This window comes from Fulmarus glacialis, unplaced genomic scaffold (assembly GCF_000690835.1).
Source record: "Fulmarus glacialis isolate BGI_N327 unplaced genomic scaffold, ASM69083v1 scaffold13551, whole genome shotgun sequence".
NCBI classification, from domain to species: Eukaryota; Metazoa; Chordata; class Aves; order Procellariiformes; family Procellariidae; genus Fulmarus; species Fulmarus glacialis.
This window is the reverse complement of record NW_009190961.1, coordinates 52,409-78,469: the sequence shown is the minus strand read 5'-3', so window position 1 is coordinate 78,469 and position 26,061 is coordinate 52,409. Positions and strand designations below refer to the sequence as shown.

General features: G+C 38.4%; 2 protein-coding genes across 3 annotated transcripts in view; one reads left to right on the top strand and one right to left on the bottom strand.

The window, feature by feature from the left end:
- Positions 1-315, top strand: part of MSH6 (mutS homolog 6) — a 13,575-nt gene extending 13,260 nt beyond the window's left edge. For both annotated transcript variants that reach the window (XM_009586509.1, XM_009586510.1), the window contains exon 9: positions 234-315. In XM_009586509.1, coding sequence (XP_009584804.1) covers positions 234-315 — 82 coding nt within the window. The remainder of the gene's footprint in view (positions 1-233) is intronic.
- A 54-nt stretch (positions 316-369) lies between these two features.
- The window catches only part of FBXO11 (F-box protein 11), a 73,667-nt gene continuing 47,975 nt past the window's right edge, over positions 370-26,061 (bottom strand). Inside the window, exons 8-23 of the mRNA XM_009586511.1 lie at positions 25,922-26,028; positions 25,712-25,823; positions 20,529-20,635; positions 20,306-20,443; positions 8,682-8,899; positions 8,282-8,367; positions 8,106-8,200; positions 6,907-7,029; positions 6,716-6,801; positions 6,284-6,360; positions 6,029-6,172; positions 4,998-5,108; positions 3,733-3,840; positions 2,282-2,390; positions 1,781-1,879; positions 370-1,701 (exon numbers count right to left, since the gene is read on the bottom strand). Of these exons, the coding sequence (XP_009584806.1) occupies positions 1,572-1,701; positions 1,781-1,879; positions 2,282-2,390; positions 3,733-3,840; positions 4,998-5,108; positions 6,029-6,172; positions 6,284-6,360; positions 6,716-6,801; positions 6,907-7,029; positions 8,106-8,200; positions 8,282-8,367; positions 8,682-8,899; positions 20,306-20,443; positions 20,529-20,635; positions 25,712-25,823; positions 25,922-26,028 (1,850 nt within the window). The 3' untranslated portion in view covers positions 370-1,571. The remainder of the gene's footprint in view (positions 1,702-1,780; positions 1,880-2,281; positions 2,391-3,732; positions 3,841-4,997; positions 5,109-6,028; positions 6,173-6,283; positions 6,361-6,715; positions 6,802-6,906; positions 7,030-8,105; positions 8,201-8,281; positions 8,368-8,681; positions 8,900-20,305; positions 20,444-20,528; positions 20,636-25,711; positions 25,824-25,921; positions 26,029-26,061) is intronic.

The following is a 26,061-nucleotide window of genomic DNA, read 5'->3' as shown; positions in this document are numbered from 1 at the left end:
TGCACGAATAAGCCGATGGCTGCTGTGCAGTGCTGGGGGGACACTGGGGGACATCACAGTAGTACCGGAGCCCCCATGGCTGCCTCTGCCTCAGGCAGTGATGGCTGCTGGCAGCCTTTACACCAGATGTGAAATGGCATCTGTCCCTTCTCAAGCTGTGCAGGTAACAGGACGTTTAGGCTCTGCCCCTCGGTGTCCATGTTCAGTAACGCTGACTTCATTATTTCCCTCAGGTATCTCTGCCTGGTGGTGGATGGTGCTGCAAGTGATGCAAAGGCTGTTCAGAAACTTACCGCTATGATGGATCACCTTTAAGAACACAAGTGTTTTTGTAGTGGCGGTTTGTCAAAAAGGTGGTATCAGACAACATTATGATCTAATAAACTTTATTTTTTAAAAATGACCATTTTTCCATTGTCTTTCCTAGGAAATTAAACCCTTTAATTCTTACCTACCCTCTACATAATGGTTATTGAGTACTCCACAATATATTAAGTCTAGATGTTATGGTACATGCATACACTTTCAGGCTGTTGATTACCCACTGTCACCAATACACATAAATGGAAAAAAGCTATGAAACTGTATAGGGCTGTATATATACTTGTCTCAGCTTCATTAGAGCAGGAAATTGCTGTGATTTCCAGCAGGTTATGTAAGTAATGTCCAGACTGTTCAAAAAAAACTATGAACAGAGTAAAGTACAAGACTGTTTTGAGGAGACTTTCTACTGCGTACTTTAAAACATAGTAAAATTTCATTCACAAAACTTAGTTACATGGGTACTTTGTTTTATAGTGCATTATAGTCTAGGAAGTCTCATTAAAACACTCGCTTTTTTTGTTAGGGTGGTTTGAGTACAGACTATTGCTGGGGCAGGGAAGGAGATTATTCTAACTTCAGAGGACACCAGAAAAATTGCTGGATATAATTTAAGATTAGTGTTTTCTCTTTCATAGAAAGAACGTACATACTGGGACATGAGTACAGTTACAGCAAGTCTAGGTGTGCTAACAAAACAGGACACATTCAAGTACAATAAGATTTTTTTGCTTGAAATTAGAAACAAACTACATGAGATTAAAGCATTAAAATCATATTTCTCAATCTGAATAAATGTTAAAAAATCAAAAGAAATGCAGAAGTGCTAGCTCACATTTTTTACCATGTTACAAAAGCAATTGGTACCCATGTCCATAAAGGCAGCAACAAAGAATGCTGCTTGTCTACAGAATAGTACTACTGCAAGTTGGACTGCGTTTCAATGCTACTTGTAAAAACACCAGCTTTCAGAAGTTGGTATCTGTACAAAATTGCAGCTTATTTTTCTTCACTTCTGTCCCTTCAAAGTCTTTGTTTACACAGTAATGCTAAAACGCCCAGTTCTGTTATCCTGAGTCAACATATTGCCACTTTCTTTTTTGGTAGGTTGAGCTCCATAGTGTCAACACCTCACACATCCGCTTTAATACAGTCTCTTTCTGCAGAAATGGGCAAGTATAACTTCCTCCAAAAAAAAAGTTTTAACAGTTATGATATTAGAATGGCAGGACTTTCTTTCTGAAAGGAATTCAGTTGTGCTGCAATGTATTAGATTCTATAGGTGGAGCAGAGTCATATAGTGTATCTGTATCATGTGTAGGCTCTCCAGCAAGCGTACAGGGATTAGACAGTGTTCCAGCACCACAGTCACAGAAAAACCTAGGAAGAAAGAGAGCTCTTTAGTTTCTACTTTACTTGTGTTGTCAAAAATCGCTCAACATACTCCTTTGAAACATACCTATCATGTCTAATGAATTCTACGTCATGTCCTTGATGGCACTTCTTAATGCAGTTCACACATATGGCATTACGGTCTGTGGTGTTGCAGGTGTGACATCTGAAGTAAAATACATCACGTTAGGCATGAATCAAAAACCGAGGAGCTGAGAAAAGAACTCGGGAAGGGTGTGAGGGCAGAACAGCACTGAAGAAAGGATGTGCACAGGGCTGTAAAACTTGAGAATTTTACATCAATTTGGATTTCATGGCATGCTTTTGGTTGCTTGTTTTGAAAAAGCAGTTCTGCTGTATAATCCCTTAGGCTGGGGTTCACAGTAACCGTTCACAGTAATTTTCCTCAAGACGATGGGAACTCGTTTAATCCTTTTCTGTTGCACTTGAGGAAGGGCACACATTTGTGTGTTAACAGACATACGACAACTGTTTTAGGGGTCTTGCTAGAAGAGAAATAGTGTTTATCTGAAAACCTTACTGTAGATGACAGAAAAGAACCTGTTACCTGTAGAAGTCATGCATCGGATAGCTGGTGTAACTTGATATCTTATATAAACACTGGCCTCTACTGACAGCTTTTTCTATGGCATCTTGATTGTTCATTATTTTGTTATCTGTTGGGGGAAAAAAAAAAGCCAAGAACTAATCACACCTGGATCAATGACTTTTTTTTCTTGAGGTGTTAAAGCAGAGGGGCCCTGCCCCCCCCCAGCTCTTTCTAAGAGCTAAACCCATTAGGAACAGTTAGTTCTATGCCTGTATTTTAGTTTTGGCATTTAAGCATATCAAATCCTCAGTGCCAGATTACAAGGCAAATGCCCAGTCAGTGCAGTGCACTCCTCAGACCAGAAAGACTGTTCCTTTTTGCACACGTTGCATCAAATACCTGATAAGCCTTCATTTAAATACTGTTTGTGAACAAATGGTTAGAGAAACAAGCCTTCCTATCAGGCTTAAGTTTTCTGTTGAGAAGTCTGAAACCCAAACATGTGAAAGCCTCTGTCTACCATAAGGCCTTTCACACATCCCTTAGAAAGCAGAACAGCATGGCTCTTCCCCCCCCATGGGAGTTTAAGGCACTTTCCAACACAGTGGAAGTGGGAATTAGGTCTGACCACCTCCAGCATTTAAAAGATGTGTCCCAGGCATAGCGAATTTGATAATCCTCTCTGTTACTCAACTACTAGATCTTCCGTCAAGTCCCAAAGTGCACCCCAAACTAGTTTTGTCTGCTCCCAGTAGCATCACAGCGCTGACTGATGCAGTCAGTAAGCCCAGGGGCTGCGAAGCTGGGAGCCAGAGCTTGTGTTTTAAGTGGTGTAAATATACAGGAAAAGGCATAACAAGTACAGCCAAGCAGGTAGAAATTCTGCAAACTGAACCTTTTTCTTCTAGAATAACCTTCTGCAGCTGTCTGGCATTCAAACCATCACTCCAATCTCCTCCAAGAGGATCTTGTCTCATGCACACTTCCCCACTATACATAGGAATTTTATGTATGTAAACTGCTCCTATTTTCTGAAAAAAGTGATTTGCGATTGTGAATATTCAATGTTTTTAGATCCTAAAAGCCAAGCGAGGCATGTTTCTTTACTGGACACTTGTTTTCAGATATGTTACAAAAGACTTTTCATTATACTAACTTAGAATTGGAATTTGAGATGGGCCAAAGACCAGTAACAGTTCGGAAACCATGTTGAGACAGAAGAGCTAATAACAGAGTTTTAGTATGATAGGAAAACCTTAAGTTACCTTTGAAAGTGTCTGGCTGTCTAAAAATCTAAGATAGCTTAGCTTGGCTTATTACCTTCAGCTGAAACTCTTACTTACAACTTGGCTTAAGGTGGTAGTAAATCTGAGCCAAAAATGGAAAAAATGATACGATAAACCCAAAACCCAGCACCAAATAAAAAAATGCAAAGTGAACAAACACAACCAACAAGGGCTCAAGCTCACCTTTCATCGTGACATTGACACCAGACGCTAGAAATAAACCTCCAAAGCGGTTGTTGAAAATCTGATTGCCTTCTAATGTTGCAGTTGCATGATTTGTTATTTCAATACCTTTATTGGATCAGGGGAACAAAGAAGAGAAAAGAAAGTGGGAAAATCCTTAGTGATTGTGCATTTGTACCTCTCTCATGATCTATAGTTTTTTTTTTTTTTAAACCGTCGTAAAATCAGGGGAAAAAAGGAAAATGGCATATCTAGAAATTGCACTGTAATTTGCTATAAAACTGAGGTTCAAATACTTCTGTTGAATCCTTTCAAAGAGCTACAGCTGGCATGCACGGTTTCTGGTAGTAGCAATACACTAGTAGTTTATCTGATAATAAAATGGTACTATGATCATGTATTTTCAAGGGGGATATGATTTTTGGGTGCTTAAAGCTGTCATCTTCACATAAATTTCAAAGTTCTTGTGCACATACCATACCTTACCCTTTTTAAGATATCTTTTTTAAAAAGTTCTCGAGATGGGCACCTAAAATTCATTTCTTTAAACCTTAGCTTTTATCAGTAACCCATGTCTTCCAAGTCATTTGTCCAGGACTGCTCCTGACAGCAACCTATCTTCCCCCCCCTACACACACTGAAACAAAACCTTTAGAGGCTCTTCTCAGAAAACTTGCTTCTTCTGAAAGAAAGATGGGAGAAAACTCAAGAATGCAATTTTAGCTGGAATGGAATGCAAGACGTATGGAACTGCGATCATTAAACAGTAAATTGCACAAAAATCACTATTAAGCATTCTTTGTCTCTTTTGGAGTAAGAAATGCTCATTTTAATAATTTTTCAAGTTTGTGGAGTGAGAAAGTTGAATTTGAGATGCAATTCTAATCTCTTTAAAATGTATATTTGCTCTGTTTCCTAGGTTTTAAAGCAGTGATAAAATACTCAAACCAGCATCCAGCAGATCAACTATAAATATGTCCTAGACAACTTTATCAATTACTTCTAAAATAAAATAATGAGAAAGTATTTCACAGAAAAATGAGAAGGCAGAATCTGTGTTGTTTCTCAACATGCTAGTACAGACTGCTGTAAAGATATTCTGGATACAATTCTGAATTCTGAAATGATTTCTAGAATACACTGAAGGATATCCCAATCTCTGTTAAAATGTCTAAATACTGTGGGGTAAAGAAACTCAGAGTTAGCTTTGTGAAGAGCTTACTCTAAGCTCTAACACTTCAAAATTTGATTTAAACCACACAAACCTGCAGCAAATCCATCGAATATTCGATTTTTCCTTAGCACAGGGTGGCTATTGGTGCTGATAAGAACACCGGCTTGAGCATTCCTGAAAATATCATTCTCTTCCAGAAGACCTATGACAGACCAACAAACATGCCATTTGAGCTTGTTTACATTTCCTTACCTGTAACCATTCTGTGAAATATTTTCAAAAGATCTCATGTATCATCCTCCTGCTAATTCCCTTCATTTGAGGAATACCCACCAATAGCACTGAAGTTAGTGATACAAGTTTAAAGTAATTCTCAGTGTATAATCACGTAAGTGTATTTTTTCAGTATACAGAATAGAATTTGGGATCGTATGCACCATTACAGAAAACTCCATTTTATTTCTGAGGAAACAGTAAGTCTTTTCACTTTCCAAATTTTTCTTCAATTTTTCTAACATCTTTCTGTTCTTGTCTTCTAAAACAAGCAAAGCTTAACTTGCATTTTTGTTATTGCAGGACAGGATTACTTTATAATGCTTAACTTAAAATTAAAGCTCATTTACAGCAAGTGATTATCTACAAATATCAGAAGCTGATATCAGGACACAAAACAGTCAGGGGATTTCAGAGGAGGACCACTTCTAAATTTACAAGTATACAAGACACTTCTTAAAGATCTGTCTTCTTTTCCCTCTAAATCTTTGGCACTGGCAGAACCTGAACTGTTCAGATGCATGATTTTGGCTACATGACTTGAATTCAATACTGTCTTTCAGTCAAATGGCAAAGTTTACAAAAGCGGATGGGATAAAAGGACTGTCCTAAGCAGCAATGTAACAGTCGTCTTGGATGAGATTAATTACCTCTCCGCCTCCCACAGATTTCAGTATTACTGATGTAATTAAGGCTAAAAAGCATCAGTGTATGTTCGTTATAACTATTTTATTACTTCAGAAGACAAGAGCTAGGTTTCTAAAGAGCACTTTAAAAAGGACACTGCTTAATCTGAAATTAAACTCTTATCCAGAATATTCAGTATATGCCAGTAAGGGAAAAAACTACCTCTTCCCCCATTAAATATACAGATGCCTCCATCTCTTCCATCATGGATTTTATTTCTTCTTAGTGTAGGATTACTGTCTGTTTTAATCCATACACCAGCCATTGCATTATCAAAAATTTCATTGTCTTCTATAAATCCAAGCCCTAAAATTGAAGGAAGGGTGGAAAAAAATAAAATCAAAAAGGATAATAAATGGGAAGAGGTAATATTGCAGAATATAAACAATTCTGGATAAACACGAAAAACAAACCTACCAGAATTATAGACAAGAATACCACCATTCTGACCACCCCAGATCTTGTTGCGTCTAATTTTGGGGTTGCTTCCAGTTCTAGAGAGAAACGTAAGCAAAGAAGTAATTTAAAACAGTTTAGCGTCTCCCAAGGGCAAACTTTTAAAACACCCCTATAGAAGTGCCCCATAGATCTCGCTGCTTAAAAATCTTAGTAAAATACGGTTATTTCCAAACATGCAAAGCTTTACAGACTTCAAGGGCCATACATTCTAGTCAATATCCAGGCTGTACTAGTAATAACTTTCTTGTAAGTTGAAGCAGAGGATATTCAGACATACCAGATTTCAAAAAAAAGTTATTTTTAGAAACAAAATTACAAGAACAGTTAAAAAGACACAAAAGAGCACAAAACAAGTATGTCTGTTTTGACATAAATTAGAATACATTTTACCTTATCTGAACCCCTGAGTACATGTGATTATAGATGTCATTGTCTTCTAACACGCCATGTCCATTGTCATAAAAATAAACTCCAACCTAACACATCAAGAATTAAATTATTAGTTCCAAAGTAATGAAGTATAAAAACACAGAAGAACTTTCTTCCCTATGGCCCCCTTGTAACCACAGAGCAAAACTCACCTGTTTCCCACTGTGTATTCTGTTTCTCCTTAAGACTGGAGTGCTCCCTGTTGTCACCCAGACTCCAGCCAAAGTATTGCTGTAAACTTCGTTTTCCTCAATCACACCTTGTCCTTTTTCATGCTAAATACAAGACAATTTAAGAGTTGAGAAAACCTGCTAACTGCAAATACTGTTTTTCTGGCTGTACCTATCCCTCCCCAACATGGCTTCTTTACTGTAGCAAAGTAATTCTTTTCTATTTGAGTACATATTTTCACTTTTTTTTTTTAAAAATAACAGTACATTATGATTTTGAATGTTTGCCATGAAACGAAGAACACACTGCACGTAAATCATGATATTTCAAGGCTTTGCAGTAGTATTTGCAAATCTCTGCTAGCTGTTGGTAGAAAAGGTACCTCCCCAGTGCCACACAATCAGATGAAAGCTGTAGCACCTGGCACTTAAACCTACACCCAGCCCTGTCCACAAGACTGACAAAAAATTGGCATGTCTCTTAAGGTAACTATCTTTACCACGTGTTTGTGCTTAAAAGTAAAGCATCGGTATTCTTGGTCAGGGTAAGCTGTTCTGGTTAGATTTACAGAATGAATACATCAAGCTGCACACTTGCAGCATTAGCTGAACCTTAGGTAACTTTTGGCAGAAAGATACAGAAATATTTCTCAAAATCTGATATTGCTTAAGGGAACCTGACAGCTCTTTCAGTTCAATTAGCAGAGCCCTTGCACACGCTGGAAATTGCACTTTATTCCTCACTTTTACAATACACGACCGTACAGCAATTGCAATGTATATCATCCTGAAGGCAAAAAAAAAATATTTTCTGAGGTTAGTGGTAAACACATTACACTCCAACAAAGCTGAACAGATTTCTAATTTTTTTTCTTAAATAATGACAAACTACTGTGAAAACGAAGCCCTTAAAAAGCTTTTAAACCAAGAAATGGTGAAATTCTGTCATCTATCCCATTTTAAATTTTTTACTCTGTAATAGAAATAATTTAGTGACATTCGTAAAAGCCTTCGTCTTCTAAATATCAGCACCAGCTTCAGTCTACTACAATTAACCTAGTTTATAAGGTAAGAAATTCAGTCTTTGTAAGTACAATCAAACATTTTACATAGGGTACCCTTTTCCAACGTTTGTATGAACAGAAAACAAGTTTGTATGCCTGTTTGTAGGTAATACTTACTACGTAAATTCCACCATGTTGACCATCATGAATCTTGTTGTGTCGAACTATGGGACAACTGTTTGTTCGAATCTGTATTCCTGCTAATGCATTACCTGTTAACAAAAATGTTATTTAATACAACTTACATACTCACTTTTCTCAGAATTCAAGATGCAATAAACAAATTAGCTTACCATAAATGTCATTTCCTTCAATAAGGCCTCTTCCATCACCAAAGATATAAACACCACCTTGATTCCCATTAAAAATTGCATTGCCCCTAAGAAACAAAAGTATCCACATTATGAAATGATTATAATACACTGTACAATACTGAACATGTATGTAGTGTCTAAGATTGTACAATATTCAGATTTCAAATAGAGAATTTATGTTCTGTTACTTTGAGAAATACATACTTCCAAGTATACATGCAAATCAAAAATGCAGTTCAACCGAACAGACAGCAATTTCATTTTCAATATACAGGAGTATTTACAGTTCATTATAAATAAATGAAATAAAATTTCACTTTTCCCATTCCCATCAAATCGCTTATTCTAAGTAGTAAAATATCAATGAGGAAAACAATACCTTATTGTTGGGTCACTGTTTGAGGTAATCCAAACACCTGCAAAATTGTTTGCATAGATTTTGTTCTCTATGAATTGTCCTCTTCCTTTTTCATGAACATAGATTCCTCCAGTCTGGCCGTGATGGATTTCACACCGAACTACCGTAGGATTGGCATATGCTTTCACTTCAAAACCTGCTATCCTGTTTCTATGTATGTTGCAGCTTTCAAAATAACCCTTAAGACATAAAACATGCAGTTTCCTGTAAAAGTTCTTTTTAAAATGAAGGCTATTCCCCTCCCCCCCCCCCCAAATACAATCCTCATTTAAAAGGAAACAGTACCAAAATTGACAATATGTAAGTACTTATATAGCTAATTAAAACAGCTACTGTCACTATATCCTTTTTTTCCCCCAAAAAATAAAATACTGTTTCAAACACACTGTGTTTGCATTGTTATTTATTACTACCCATGGAATACCAAGAAAAAATGGCAAGTCTGGATATAGCACCTCGAAGAGGACTGAGTATCAAGTTTCCTTAGCAACCCCTAAGGATCAGACTCCTTTCAAAGACCATAAAGCCCACAGGTCCAATATAAAAAGGACAGTGCTATTGAGAAGACTACCTACTTATTTTCAGACCCAGAACCATATATATTTGGTAAGAATATGATTTATTTACGAAGATGTGTCCTAAATGTCTTTGAAATAACTGGTCAGAATAAATACATACGGATGTGAGAGAGGAGGAATTTTTCCAGGGCTGGACTGGTCTAAGCGGCCAACTGGTAAACTTTTTCTCCCCCTCCCCTTTTCTTAAATGCTGTCCATTTAAAACTTCCTTTCAGACACTGCAATAGTACTAGTAGGCCTACAACAAAACTGTATTTAAACAAATGCTTTGTAAACAGCACAGCTGGGGGCGGGGGGAGACGTTCCACAAAGCCATCCCAGGCATGCTCCTTCTGCTACGCCAACAACCACTTGTGTAGCAGCACGATGAACTGGTCCATCTGAAAATTCATCTGGCAAAATGGTTGTTTTCTGCCCAATGATTTCTGCGATTCTAGTTAATTCCAGGGCCATGCAAAGTAACTGTGTCAGTCCTTTTAGAGCATTTTTCTAACATGGTTTTAGAACATTTTGATACTAAAATTCAACGTATTCTTTAAAGTGAACTTTAGAACAGAAACTAAACAACTGAAAGAGAGGCAGCATCTCTTATTGGAGATGGTAGACAATCACCAAGTGATGTGTTTTAATTTGTGGCTGGCTTAGATGCAAGCTCTTGAAAGATCTAACCAAGACTATCTCCAGGGGGCATCTGCAGAAGCAAGACTAAAACCAGAGCACATGACATTCAGAGCTGCTGACAACCAAAACTGCACTGTCCCTTACATCCAAGAACACATGGTTGAAAGACAGTGTGAACCAACTTAGTTTTTTCTTTTCTCCTAGATAATCTGCCTCTGTGCTCTGCAAAGTCATCTATAGTATAAACAATCTATGTGATTCCAGCTATAGTTTTAGCAGTATCAGTCCTCATCATGCAAAAGACTACCTGTTTAATGAACTGATAACATGTATATAGGTAAAACATCCGACCTAAAAGGAAAGGGGCCTTTTTTTCACTCATCTTTGTCACCCTCATAAGCACCTCATCCAAATACTGTTGTTCCTGTAGCCACTTAAGTTAGTTACTCAGTCTCGCTAATTGTGAGACTTGTTTTACTTGCCAGCTACAAAAAAACACAATTCCTCCTACTGCTCAGAGTAACTGGATTCCAGTGTTCACATGACCTAGTACCATGAGCACCTCAGTCCTGGAGTTTCTGCTACTTACCACACAGAAATTACTGACTTTACTGCCAACCTATGTAGAAAGCACTCTGTTTCACTGTTGTATTACTTACGTGCTGTGAATTGCTAAGGGACTTCATCAAACATACTCTGATTACAAAAAAGCAGAAATACATACAGTTTAACAAGGAAATCAAGACAGCATGCACTTCTCCCTACTTGGAGGATTGCAGCCAGAAAAGGCACTGCATTGATTAAACATTCTCCAAAAAAGTACTATCAGTGTGCACAGCTTGGCTCCCCAGGCACCTCTGGGTGACAAAAAAAAAAAAAAAAAGTAAAATGGAAAAAGCCTACTTTCTGTAAATATTCAGAATATATTTTTTTCAAGGACTTAGGATTAGATTTCTTCAGAGTGAGTCAAGATGTTTTCAGAGTTCTCAAGGAAGCTACAGACTAACAGACAGGGGAATCTAAAGGAGATCTCCTCAGAAATATACCTTCATGCCAACAGGCAGTCTTTGGGATTCCTTATCCCAAAAGGAACCACTTTTTTCCTCATTTTCACTTAAAATGAAGCCCTCAGAGAAACTTCAGCAAGATGACAATTTGGTATAAAGTAAAGCTTAATCCTCTTAATGGAATACATAATTTCAATTAAAATATTACTACACATTGTCTGGTATCTTTTTAATTACTTCACACATTATCTTCCCTTTGAGTGCCAGATATGTTGCGACTACAGCAACACAAAGTTAAAAGAGGTATTTCAGGTGCACTTCATCACAGCCATTTCAGATACCACCTAGAAGGTGCAAACAAGCAGAGCCTTTATCATGTGGTCAGTAATATCTTTGCAAGCTTCAGCAAGCACTGTTATTTAGAAGTAAGGAAATTTTGGTGTAAGTACTTTTAATTCTTGAAAACAATACCATATACTGTGTAACTTTTAAACTTGCTTGGAAATGAAGTGAAAGGGAAAGCTCCTTCACTTCTGCTTGTGTCCCAGTGTATCTACATAATATGCAACTTCAGGGAGGAACAGAAGAGGCACCTGTAGATTAATTGTACTCTGCCCACTATGTCCTAGAATACCATAACATCACTTGACAGCAGAGTACAAGTGTCATTTCTTCAAAAAGTAGAAAATGGAGCCATCAAAATGATGGCTCATCTACCTTCTCGAAAAAAGTAGGACCACTGATTCAGAAGAATCTGATAATTTGCTGTAAACCTCTGTGAAGGAAGTGCTCCTCAAAAGGGGGAGAAGGCGGGGGGAAAATCTTTATCTCTTCATAAGGTTGACTGCTGGGTCAGAAAGTCAAGGCTTTCTGCTTGACAAGATCCTGTAACATTCAATATTCAATATTCATCAAAAAGTCCAGTCCACCTTAAGCAGAGTCAGCTTAAGCTGAACTGCTGACTTTGAACTGATGCAGTAAACCCCGTGTATTTGTGCACTTGTTGAGACCATGTCTGAACACCACCTCTGTGCATAATTATTAAACTGAATTCAGTTAAACCAACAGAATTGCTGTTTGTCAGAGTCCTGAGCGACCACCTCATTCCCAGGCTGCCTATTTCCTATGCCATTCTCTGTTGAAACCAGCAACTTCTCTGGCCCAAATTCACCCCCTAGCGAGAAGGGCTAAACTTATCTCAGGCTTTAAGATGCCCCTAGGCAACCCCTGGTATCTTTTCCAGCCACCACAGCTGCTCCCCTTCAAAAGGCACTGTTGTGCCTTTGAGCTCTCAAAGACATCTTCCTTTAAAAGAAAAAAAAAAAAAAAAAAAAAAAGAAGTGGTGAACTTCTGGATCCCAAGAAATCACATATGGGTTCAGACAACATTTTCTTCTTGGGAAGTTAACAAATATTTTGTTAACAAGGGAACAGTGTCTCTAAGTATGGAGTTAAATGATCTATTATCCATAGGGCCCACTAATACCATTTGCAAATCCAAAGCTTACTGCCAGCTCCAGGTATAACTAGTAACACCATTAGAAACAGCCTGTTCCTTTCTTACCACTTCTCTCTAACAGCACATGCAGGCTGCCCAACCTGCAGCTCCTAAGCTCCGTCCAACTGTTGGGCAGCTCAAGCCCAGATTCTTTATAGAGACTCTGCCAGGCAGCTATTAAGGTCAGGAAGGTCAATACTCTTCCTCTGCATAGAGGGATTGCAAGCATTAAACAGCCTCTACCTCCTTCTAAGAACGATTTTCAAGTGTGCTGGGTATTTTACTTGTGTTTTGTGATGGTTTCTGGTTATAATTCATCAACTAGCAGTAGAAGAACCTGGAGGACGCAGCACCTGGCAGTGCCAGGATTGCTTAGTAAGAAAAAGAGGCCCCTGTGATTAATAAGGAAGAGGGAATAAGGGATGCATATGGAAAAAACCATTACAATCTTACACAAAAATACCAAGTGTAAGGAGACTCAAAACACTTTAGCAGTAGCTTTCTGCTTGAAAAATCCTAAATATTAAAAAATAGCTCTGTACACCAAATTTATTTATAATACCAGGCAAAGTATTAGCTGTGGGCACAAGATGACAGCTACAGTGACAGAAAGTGTGGGCAAGAACATACCGCTGGAGCCTGTTGAGACCTGAGCAGAGAAATCACGAACAGACAAACACCACAGTAATGGTAATGTTGATGTTTCCACACACTACTTAGCGTACAGAAAAAGTTGATGTGATGACAAGGAACGGTTCCTGTACATCTGGACAAGCTCAGAAGACTTTTGACATCAAGACTAACTCAGTAATTGAACTTGGATTTTTTTTTGCTTTCTGCATTTTATCTAGTCTAACAAATACTGCTTTGAAATGCATTAGGGTTAAAACTTGTAACTGATGGGATTTTGTTCACTGCTTTTCTTCTCAGAGGAATTTTTCCCCATGTATTTCTGAAAGGGCTTTTTTTCTTTCTCTGTCTCAAAGATCACAACATTACAGAAACACAGAGGTATACCATGTTATTGTTTGAACAATACAGGTATCTAAAAAAAAAAAAAGTAATTGTGCAGGCTTTAACACTTCCTAAATATTTACTGACACTTATATTCTCAACAGAGTAAGGAAAAAAAAAACCAGGAGACCAAGATAGAAAGAAATGAACTGCTAAAGAGTATCTGACTCTGCATCAACTTAGTAAAGTAATAGCAAGTAGTAAGTAAATAGCAATAATAAGTGTGACTGACAGCACAAAAAATATGTTTATAAAAATTTGCCTCCCAAAGCCTGGAATGGTCTTTATTTGACAGTTGGTGGATTTTATAAAAACACAAAGGCAGCATAAAGAAACCACATTCAAGACACAAAACAAACCCTTTATTTTTAGTGCATAGGAAAAATTTGCTATTGCAGCAAAAGACCAACTGAGTTTTTATGTAGTCTATATAGAAATTGGCATAAGCTTCATTTGTATTTTTTGGACTTTATATACACACTTCTTTAAAATTATTTGATTTTTAGTATTTAAAAGACTGAGCTGCCAACTAGTCACAATCATCCAACTTAGACACAAGCTAGTATACTTTTCTTTCATCAAAAAGAAAAAAAACCAAGCAATAGTGCTATGTTTCTCATTTGGGAGCAACAAAAATGAAGATTGTTATGCCTAGATCTCAGCTTTGAACTATAAAATTATGCTTATTCTTACAGTAAGTCAGAACTTCTCTGTTGTTTGCATACAACTACTAAATACAATTTATGTCAAATGTTTGGTAACTCATCTCAGGCAACTGGCGAGAGAGGTCAGCGTAAGGCACTGAGGGCTGCCAATGCCATGCTGCATTTTTAATGCCTGCTTGTTAAACATTTGGCACAAGCACCAAGGCAAACATCAGAATATTGCCAGTTTAGAAATAAGAGGTTAAGTTTCTACAAGTATTAAAACCACAAAGAACAGTCTGAGAGCACGAAAGTGAAAAACAAAGCACTCTTGAACCTTTTAGAGACAGCACTCCAGCACAGAAACCCACGGGAAAAGAACGTGTAGGGTAGGAATTCAGCACTGGAATGTACTTATCCCACTTCACAGTCACAAGCAATGAAAAAAAAAAATACACACCCAAAGTAACAGAAGGGAAGCGAGGGAAGTGAACACAGAAAATCCATTAATTTGTTTAGGTATGTACGACTTGTATCTGAAAGATACCATGTCACTTAAAGAGTATGTAAATACTGCCAATGATGTCATTTCATCAACTCTATCACTACCATGATACAGAACAGAGGACACTGACAAAAGCAGACTTTGAGATGGAAGGCGGGGGGAGAAAATCTTTCAAAGGAGTTTATGACTAAGAAAGATTTCAATAATATTTGCAGCTGAGATAAATATTATTCATATGTTCTCTTTAATGTGCTAGTGTTTCCTTTAAACAAAAAAAAAAGAAAAATTTACTTCTATTCCATTTTGCTTGTGATATCACACTGATCACAGCATTGGAACAGGCATTCCACTGGTTAGAAAATAGATCAAATACACTTTTATTTAAAATGAATCAAGTGAATCCCGTCTGGCTTTTAAATTTTTTTAGTATTTCAATACTCATATATTTAATATTTATACTTCAGTACTTAAACAAGCAGCTGCTCCTAGCCAGACTTTCCAATTAACCCTCAAGCCTACATACAGACATCTCCCCTCCAGGAGTTACTGAAGCATTCTCCTTTACCAGCTCTTCTATAGCTGAAATCACTTCATTACATGTTTCCAAGCCTGTTTAAGTCTTAGAGGGATGTATGGATATACGTATCCACTGAAGCGGATTAGGAGTGCTTATATAATATGTTAATACAGCTTAAATGAGGCAGTGTCAGTGTCCAAACGATGAAATAACATAAAACAAAGATATAGCATCTTAAGTTTGCCACCACTCTTTGCAAAATGGCGAAACAACTACATCTCTAGAGAATATAAAATGATGTAAAGAAATCTGTCAGTACACTGCTAGAAGGGCATTCTTCTGGGCTGGTATAATCTTGCCCAACACAGAAAAAATACGCTCCTTAGGATGTAACTAAAAGAGTGGAGAAGAGGCACCTAACAGAGCAGAATCCCAGCACGTTTGACCTTCTACTGGCAAGAAGATTCTATGCCAGCAGCAAAAATAACAGCACTCTGTGACCTGTTTACCTTCCACTGAGACCAGGAAACTGCAAATCAAACAGCTACAACTAGTACTGCATTGCTCCCTTACCCCTACCTCCCCAGAAACTTGGGTGGAAAGGAGAAAGGCCTCACTAGTTTCTATCCACAATGGATTTTCTGTTAATACTATTTCCAGACTGCCAACACTCATCAAAAACCTGACCAGATTTGGGTTAGAACTAAAGCAATAGAACAAGTACTTACAAGGGAAGGAAAATATCCTGACAAAGAGAAAAAAGATCCGCAATTTAGTGAGCCTAAAAACACCCAGTCAGGGATCAAAATACCGATCTTCAAAAACCAGCTACTTCTCTTCTTCCTCCTACCCGTGATAAAACTACATGTTTTTTTTTCCTGAAAGCTTGCTACGTTATGTATTAGCTATAATTGCATTAATCATTCATCAAAATTATGGAAATTTATTTCCCCAAAGAAATGTCTTATTATGAGAGATTATTATTTTATTCAACAGGCATCTGAGACCTAGCCAACAGTTCCCCAACACGTTAACACACAGTGTAGAAAATTCTCATGTAGAACTTCAGCAGGCAAGCTAAAGCAATTCAGTAGCTGAATTAATAAGCATTTTATGTAGGAATAAGATTACTTTAAAATGGTGGACTATAGTTTCCTTGGAGCAAGCATCAAATAAGTCTAAGTTTAAAATTAATGTCTACTGTAGTTAGATCTCTGAACATACTAAATTGGGGGGGTTGGGGGGGTGGTGACAGCAAGATGAAATACATGAGGGATACGGAAGGAACCGTCAATGCAAAGGTCAGAAGATAAAGTGAGAAAATGGAAATGAGAAAACAGAGGTCCAGTCTACAACCAAGCTATGTCTGCAGAAGTGTGAAGTGGAACTCATCTTTCTCAGCTAGTCAAAGCCATTAGTGTCTAAAGCTTGCGATTTTACAAGTATTATTTATCTTTCTCAGGGACCAAATAAAACCTACCAACAGAACTACTACTTCGATGATAAAAGACATTTACTTACAAAGAACATCCGTGGATATAACATACCAGGTCTAATTATGGCCTTCTTGCCAAAGAACAGGCCTAGCATATATTTAGCCATAGCTAGGCAAGAAGTGTGTCAGGTAGTAAGGCTAGGAACAAAATGTATGGAGGGGAATATGCACTAGTATCCCAGAGTACGTAAAACGTGCACTGATTTGGCTGACCTCATTCTTCAGCAGCGTTCTGAAATCAAGTCTGTTACAGTGAGGTTTTCATTACAGCAGCAGCACAGCACCAGCGAAGAAGTTCCTATTTATCTACAGCACCTTTAAAAATGCAACCCCCAAAGCAACTATGTAGTTTATTATTCCCTATCATCAAAGTTATAGGCAATCCTTGTCCTGCAATATGCAACGCCTACAGCAAGATAATCAAATTCTGTGGTATCCTTGTGAAGGCAAGAGGGAATCTGAAATCATGTTGATTTTGAACATTACACTTGACTTGACAGTGAGCAGTATTAACTTCAGCATCCCTTATTTAGTTTGACATTTCGTTCACCATACTCTGATCACATTTTGTAACTCTGATCAGATTTTGTACTTTTTATGTGTGTAATTTTCATAGAAACATAAAAACATAGAATAGTTTGGGAAGGCAAGAGGGAATCTGAAATCATGTTGATTTTGAACATTACACTTGACTTGACAGTGAGCAGTATTAACTTCAGCATCCCTTATTTAGTTTGACATTTCGTTCACCATACTCTGATCACATTTTGTAACTCTGATCAGATTTTGTACTTTTTATGTGTGTAATTTTCATAGAAACATAAAAACATAGAATAGTTTGGGTTAAAGGTCACCTAGTCCAACCCCCCTGCAATAAGCAGGGACATCTTCAACTAGAACAGGTTGCTCAGAGCCCCGTCCAACCTGACCTTCAATGTTTCCAGGGATAGGGCATCTACCACCTCTCTGGGCAACCTGTTCCAGTGTTTCACCACCCTCATCGTAAAAAATTTCTTCCTTATATCTAGTCTAAATCTACCTTCTTTTAGTTTAAAACCATTCCCCCTTGTCCTATCACAACAGGCCCTGCTAAAAAGTTTGTCCCCATCTTTCTTATAGGCCCACTTTAAGTACTGAAAGGCTGCAATAAGGTGTCCCCAAAGCCTTCTCTTCTCCAGGTTGAATAATCCCAACTCTCTCAGCCTTTCTTCATAGGAGAGGCACTCCAGCCCCCTGATCATTTTTGTGGCCCTCCTCTGGACCAGCTCCAACAGGTCCATGTCTTTCTTGTGCTGAGGGCTCCAGAGCTGGACACAGTACTCCAGGTGGGGTCTCACCAGAGCAGAGTAGAGGGGCAGAATCACCTCCAACCTGCCGGTCACGCTTCTTTTGATGCAGCCCAGGATACAATTGGCTTTCTGGGCTGCGAGCACACATTGCTGGCTCATGTCCAGCTTTTTGTCCCCCAGTACCCCCAAGTCCTTCTCTGCAGGGCTGCTCTCAATCCCTTCATCCCCCAGCCTGTATTGATACCGGGGGTTGCCCTCACCCAGGTGCAGGACACTGCATTTGGCCTTGTTGAACCTCATGAGGTTCTCTCGGGCCCACTTCTCGAGCTTGTCCAGGTCCCTCTGGATGGCATCCCGTCCCTCAAGCTGTGTCAACCGCACCACTCAGCTTGGCGTCGTCTGCAAACTTGCTGAGCATGCACTCGACCCCCCTACCTATGTCTATGTCATTAATGAAGATATTAAACAGTACTGGCTCCAATACGGATCCCACTTGTCTCCGATCTCCATCCAGATGTTGAGCTGTTGACCACTACCCTCTGGATGTGACCATCCAACTAATTCCTCATCCACCAAACAGTCCACCCATCAAATCCACATCTCTCCAATTCAGAGAGAAGGATGTTGTGGGCGACCGTGTCAAAGGCCTTACAGAAGTCCAGATAGACGACATCCATAGCTCTTTCCTTGTCCACTGGTGTAGTCACTCCATCACAGAAGGCCACTAGGTTGGTCAGGCAGGACTTGCCCTCAGTGAAGCCATGCTGGCTATCTGAAATCACCTCCCTGTCCTCCATGCGCCTTAGCATAGCTTCTAGGAGGATCTAATCATGACCTTCCCAGGCACAGAGGTGAGGCTGACAGGTCGGTAGTTCCCAGGGTCCTACTTTCTACCCTTTTTAAAAATGGGTGCAATGTTTCCCTTTTTCCAGACAGCAGGGACTTCACCTGACTGCCATGACTTTTCAAGTATCACGGAGAGTGGCTTTTCGACTTCATTTACCCACACCCTCCCCAACCATTAGCCAATTCCCTCAGGACACTGGGATGCATCTCGTCAGGTCCCATAAACTTATGTACATTCAGGTTCTTTAGATGGTCACGAACCCGATCTTCTCTTACAGTGGGAGGGACTTTGCTCCCCCAGTCCCCGTCTTGTGGTCCATCCACGCGAGAGGTGTGGGAAGAGAGGTTGCCAGTGAAGACTGAGGCAAAAAAGTTGTTGAGTACCTCAGCCTTCTCCTCGTCTGTTTTTACCAGTTTGCCAGTCTTGCTCATCGCTGGGAGGAGGGAGGGTGTTACGCTTTCTTTGACCTTCCTTTTCTGGCTGACATACCTGTAGAAGCCCTTATTATTCTTTGCATCCCTTGCCAAGTTCAGCTCCATCCGCATGCCTTGGCCTTCCTGAACCCATCCCTACACAACCGGGCAGCGTCCGTATACTCTTCCAAGGATACCTGTCCCTGCTTCCACTGCCTGTGCATTTCCTTCTTGCCCTTTAGTCTGACCAGCAGGTCTTGACTCAGCCATGCCGGTCTCTTGCCTTCCTCTCCTGATTTCTTACATCTGGGGATCGAAACCTCTTGCGCTCTATGGAAAGTGTCCTTAAAGATCTGCCATTTTAAGAGTGACTAGAAGAAAACTGCTCATTTTGCCAGCTAGGTAGGGGGAATTGGGACTTTGTCATTCAAGCAGGAAAAACAATGATTTGGCACTGTTTGGAAGACATGCAGAATATTCTGCTAAAACAAATCAGCAAATAATCATCTTTTATTTCAGTGGCAAAAATCCATTCTGTTTATTTCAAGGGCTATGCAAACTCCTTACTCACTACTTTACATGTACTGTGTACTACTGTACATGTATCACCGTCATCCCACAGAAACAAACATTTTTATGAAAGAAGGCCTGAATTCTGAAACAAAATTCTGTGTTAAAATTCCACAATTCCATGCTAGAAAAGTCATCTTCCCAGGGAAGTTGGACATACCCTGTTTCAGAGGTTTAACATTAAAAAAGACTGAAAGTCTCCACAGAGCGTTTTATTTAAGTTTTAAATCTTCTAGCACCTTATTTTTTGTTCTGTTTCAAAGGAAAAAGAATGAAGCGATAGTGTAAATGTAAGCCTACCATTTACATCCTATTTCAAGAGGTATTTTGTCACTGCAACATAATTCAATGTAACAGGCTGCCAATCAACTGCAAAAAGCTTACTTAAACCTCTTTCAGCTAAAATTGTCTTTAAAGTGAAGTTGCCCAGTGAAGAGCAAGAGAAGAACAATAGGCATATTTAAAAATATCTGTTCACATGTAAAAGCGTGGTTTTTTTAAACATTTCTTCAATGACAGGCAAAATTTGAAGGCTTTAGCTATGCAACATCTATATTTCTTTCTTCAAAAGAAAATGTATACGTTACCATGCCATGATCAAAAGTGAAAACGCCAACGTCACGTCCATGGTGAATGTGATTCCGTCTGATAATGGGATTTCCATGGTTTTTAACCCAAATCCCTGCTAACGCATTATTGGAGATCTCATTGTCCTCATATATTCCCTGGAAAATAAAAATGTAAATTAAGGCACGAATCAAGAACAGTAAACAATTTTATCAAAGTAAAGAAATTGATAGCGAAAAATACCTGTGCATGGTCTGTAATATAAAGTCCAACATTTTCACAGTCGCTGATGTTACAGTGTTTAATAGTAGGACAAGCTCCCTGGCCACTAACACATACTGCAGAGCCAACTGGAAGAAAACAGTACAGTTACCATAGCTTCAAAGCATAGTGTATTTATAAATAGTCTGGCAGTGCTTTTGCAAGAAAAGTTAGTGTGAACTGATATTTCAAAAAGATTCAGCGTGCACAGTGCCAAAGCACTGCAAGCCACAGGAGAAAAACACTAATGTCATCATTTTGCAGATGCAAAAAAACGAGGTAGGAGTTGCTTTAAAAATCACTCTGCCAAGGTTACGCAGCTGCGTATGATTGCCAGAATAGACAATAGTTTATATAATAATTCATGCTTATGAAAGTTCTTTACATTAGGCCCACTATATACTAACTGTTCACCACAGACAAAGGACAACAGAAATATAATAAAATTCTAGGCTAATTACTGCCTTATTTTATTTCCCTTTACACTTTCATAACCCAGTACTTCAAAGAGCCCAAACAAATAATAACTTTGTAGCATACAAAGACACACTGTCTAACTAAAGATGAGCAGGAGACAAACAGCATAATCTCGAGTACAGAACTACAGTTCAGAAACCAACAGGTCTCTTACCCACCGAATTACAAAGCTCCTTGCTGCAGCTGCTTGGATGATTTCAGCTACCATATCATTACCCAGAAAACAAACTCTTTTCAGGCAACTAGGACTCAAACCGCTCAGGACTTCATCAGATCAGCTCAATTCCCTGAACTCCAGGGAGTATGAAGTATGAAAACATAACATTCTGTGGCCACTAAAAATCAATGGCAGATTCACAGTGACTTCAGAAAGGTAAGACCTCATCTCCGGGTATCTGGCCTACGTAACGCATACCTTCCCTGCAATTAAACATCACTAAATAAGCAAGCCGGTACATGCTCTATTAGTAAGTTTTCATATTACCTTCTAGCATAGTACCACAAAGACTATACTTTAATAATTCATAGACTCATTTACAGGGCTTTTTTTTTTTAAATCCTAAAGAAATTATTTTGATTGTCTAGTCTGACCTTATGAATAATACAGGCTATAATAATTCCCTGAATTAATTCCTGCTTCAATTCTAGTAGCAGGAACCTCAGAACATATCTTTTAGAAACACATTTAATTTTGATTTGAATTATTTCCAACAACTGAGAAACCACCATAAAGCTTGTTAGCCGGTTAGAGAGTTGTTACTCTGTTACTTTACACTTTAATTGCTCATCTGAATTCCACCAGCTTTAGCACCCAGTTACTGGATCTTTTTATACAAGTGTATGCCATACCCAATGCGTGCATGTATTTAGTGCAAGCAATTTACTCCTTCAACCTTCTCTTTGATAAAGTAACAAATTGCAGTCAGTATGTTTTTCATCACAACTGAATTTTTCTGCCTTATCTTTTAGGACTTTTCATTGAACCGTTTCTAAATTTTCAACATGTTGCTATGGACACCAGGAAAGAGCACTTTATTCTGAAGCAGGACTAAGCAGAGGCATAATACAGTCTCTCTACTGCTCAATATTCCCACAGGTATAACTAAGGATCACATCAGTTCTTTTGGCCACTCGACTACATGAGGGGCTCATACTGTTTACCCACAATGACTCTTTAAGCTTTTCCCAGGAATCCAGCTTCCCAGGAGAGACGTTTATCACTTAAAACTAGGAATAAAAGCAAGTTGTGTGTATAACTTCACACTTGTCCAGACTAATGTGAATATTGAGAGCCCACCTTCCAAAAAGTGCATAGCAACCCATTCTCTTGGTTATTTATAATACCCTAAAGTCTTCATCATCCACAAGTCTCATCAATATGCATTTTATTTCTTCTCTGCAAGTCACTGATAAAGTGGCTTAAAGTCAAGAAGTCATCTTTGAAATGGCCACAAAAAAGCCATTTATAGTTACCCTGAAAGTTATTTTTCATCTATTTAATGTGTGCTCTGGTAATTCTGTAAAATTGTGATATTTTAAAGGCACTATGCATTGAAGTCAAATATTTTTCAAGGATCTACGTAATTATACAAGAACTGCTACCTTCTTTTAGTCAAAGAAAGTCATCAAAAATGCTAACAGTGTGATGCAACCATTATAACTTTCTGTAAATACATATTAATTTGCTTCAGTCATAAATTTTAAATTCTTGATTGACCAAATACCCATATTTACCGTCTCACTATTCTATCCAGGATCAATAGCCAGTACTACTTGCCATACTTCATCCTGTTTAGTCTCCCCCATGCTGCCCCCACCTCAGGGACATACACCATCTCACCCAGGTTTCAAGTTACTGTTGATACATAAGAGGAGCCCAGAAGATTTCTTGTCCAGTTCTTTTTAAACTCCTGCATGATTTTAGAACATCTATTTTTACAGCTGTTTAACCTCATCCATGGTTACTGTCACGAGTGGAACATATTTCATTATCCCTCTAGGGTATGAGCACATTTATCATTCTTGTCTATTCTCATTAAATATGGAACAAAAATTACACAACACTTTGCCATTCAAATTCTTCCATTCTATGATGGATCAGTATCACTGATAAAACTCCCTTTGTTCCCCAAGTTAAAACACAAGCACTGTCTCTTCTAGACAGATACTATATCTTGTCTTGTTTATCAAGTACTTTGGGGGAGTAGGGGAGTATTTTGTTGGTGTGTTTGTATGGGGGGGGGGTGTCCCCTCAGTTTCCTGCAATTCCTAGTTTCCTATTTATATTAATTACTAAAAACTTCTCATTTCTTGTATTTCATAATTGCTTTCACTCCCCTTTCCTCTGCCTCTTTTGGTGACACCAAGGAACTGTGGATTTTTGGGAACCCAGTGTGATGTTCTAAAAGCATACCTCTATCACATTTTGCTTATTTAAATGAAAGCAATCTTTATTCTGACTCACTTGACCGGACTTCATTACTGATTGTATGAAATTGGTCCTTTTAGAGTACCAAGCACATATTACTGGTTTAGGCTTTACTTTGTTTACTCAGAATATAATGATTGCACACACTTAAGCAATACTTAAAAAAAGGCACATTGCCATCCACTACTACTTTTATCTATCAAGGTGAGGACTAATACAGATTTCTTCTACAATGGATGCAATAGAACCTCTAGACTCAGGATCTCGCCATTTAAACTTTATTTAAAAATATTTCAAGATGCTTTGGACTGGCAGCAAGAGACCTCCAGCTCAAATCACTCACACTTACATAGCTCCATCTTTACATATTACATACATTAAGAACTTTACATATGACATAATGTAGAAATATGCTTTAATGCAATTAGGAGATCTACAGAAAGGTTATCAAGCATGTGCTAGGAACGAGATTTTGAATGCTTATGGATCAATATTTCAGAGATGTCGTTGACTTGGAAACAGTAAATGCCTTTTCTGGCAGACTGCCATTCTTCCTCGCTTTTTACACACACTCAGTACTTCCTGAGTAGGTTACAGCAAGGCTTGGCAGGATTTAGAGAGTCAATAAAAATTAATAATCAATAAGTGATGATAGTACAGCCTATACACAGCCTTCAAAATTGACCAGAAATTTTAACTTTGGAGAAGAGAAGCAACAATTCAACACAGCAAACATTCAGAAATCCAAAATATTAAAGAGGGCAAAAGTCCAAAATTCTCAGAAATAGTCTTCCATAATGAAAAGTGGTCATGAAAAAAATTATCAAACCTTAATTTTAATAAACAATTTTCACAAAAACATCAAGACCTACTAGCTTATCTATAAGCACACGTTTCCATATGAAGCCATGCAGCTCTTCAAACTACTTCTATAACCAAGCTGAATGTGGTCCAAGAAACAAATTCAATTCCTCTCATTTGTTATCAGGGTCCCCAATATTGGTATATAGGAATTTCCAGAACAAATTTTCTTCATATACTTCAATTAAACTAAGTAATCAAGATACTGAGAGCAGCTAGCTGTCCTTTGTTCCTTTTTTCATTTTAACACTTCCACATATTAGCTGATGTGTCTCCAATAAAACAAATGGTGATGCGAAGCGTAGAGCTGCCTTGACCAAAAGTGAAGTAGTGTTTTATAGCCTGAAACCTCCAAGAAAGAGCGTATCTTCCTCTACAAGGCACAGACAAGGAATCCTTCCACCATTCTTATTACAGTTCCCTGCAGAATTCCTTCCTCCATAGTTCGTACCAGAGAAGGGTAGTTTTTGTATCTAGCTGAAAACCTCGTTTCTTTATGTTGAGCTGAGCAACCTATATGCACAGCCTGCTGCGTAGATCCTTTCCATTTCACTAACTGAACTTAGGTATATACAGTTCATACTGCCATTTCCATGCAAACACTTAATATCTTAATTCTCCTGTACCTCTTCTTTCTGACACTCCAACTCCATTTCATCTGGTTGTGTTCAAACATTAAACTTGCCATGTCTTGTGTCTAGTGATTGCGAACTGCCATGTCTTCCTGCCAACGACTGTGAACTGCCATCCAGCCTCTCATCTCTACTGCCTCTGATCCTTTCTTCCTGAATCTAGGCTACCAACGTTTCCCAAATCAGGTGGTATAAATGCCTCATTATCTCCGATGGTGAAATGAGTCTAACTTTCCACACTATGCATTTCTTTTGCCTGTATAGCTAGGAACTCATACTTTGAGTATGTCAAATCATTCCACTCTTGACGGGAAAGTGAACATAGCTTAGCAGTTACATGACTGTTTTAATGCCATCAATCCCAATACTGTGTATTGCAATGAACCTAATGTAAAAGTCCCACGTGTACCCCCTTCAAATGCCCTCTCCTGCGAGCTACAACTGTATATACCAAAACCAGGTAAGTTTATATAAACTGCCACTTTTCAGGTTTTAAACTGATTCAAATACAGAGTCCAGAGACTCCAAACTGATTCAAATAGAAGACCAAGTATACATTGTCACAAACGTCTTGGACACAAAGAAGTCACTGTAATAATGCCATTTCAAGGCAAATAAGGCTTGCAGACCTGTATTAAACACCTGCAGCAAAAAATGAAACATGCCAATAGTGATCATAATCAATTTGTGTGCCGCTTCCGTATGCCCTGGTTAGTTTAGTAACTTTAAACACAGTGTTAATTTCAAACAATAAAAAGCCCACTAACCCGTACAAGTACTTCGAATAATACAGTGATCTATAATTGGACTGCAGTTCACGGTAATCTCTAAGCAGTGGTGTGCATTGTGGTGCTGAGCAGATTTGTCATCAGGGTTGAACTGAAAAAGGAAGACAACACAGAAATGTAGTATTTATTTAATTGCTTAGGCATTAAAATGAAATTATTAGAAGCTCTGCTGAAGTTTGAGATTCTTACCCTGATTGTCATATATCCAACATAGGCATCTTCAGAACCCTCCATAAAAACGAAGGTGGAATCTCTAGTGTTTTCTATTATAACTTTATCTGCTACTTTTCCAGGTGCTGTAAAGAAGACATTTATTAAGTCTTAGTTTA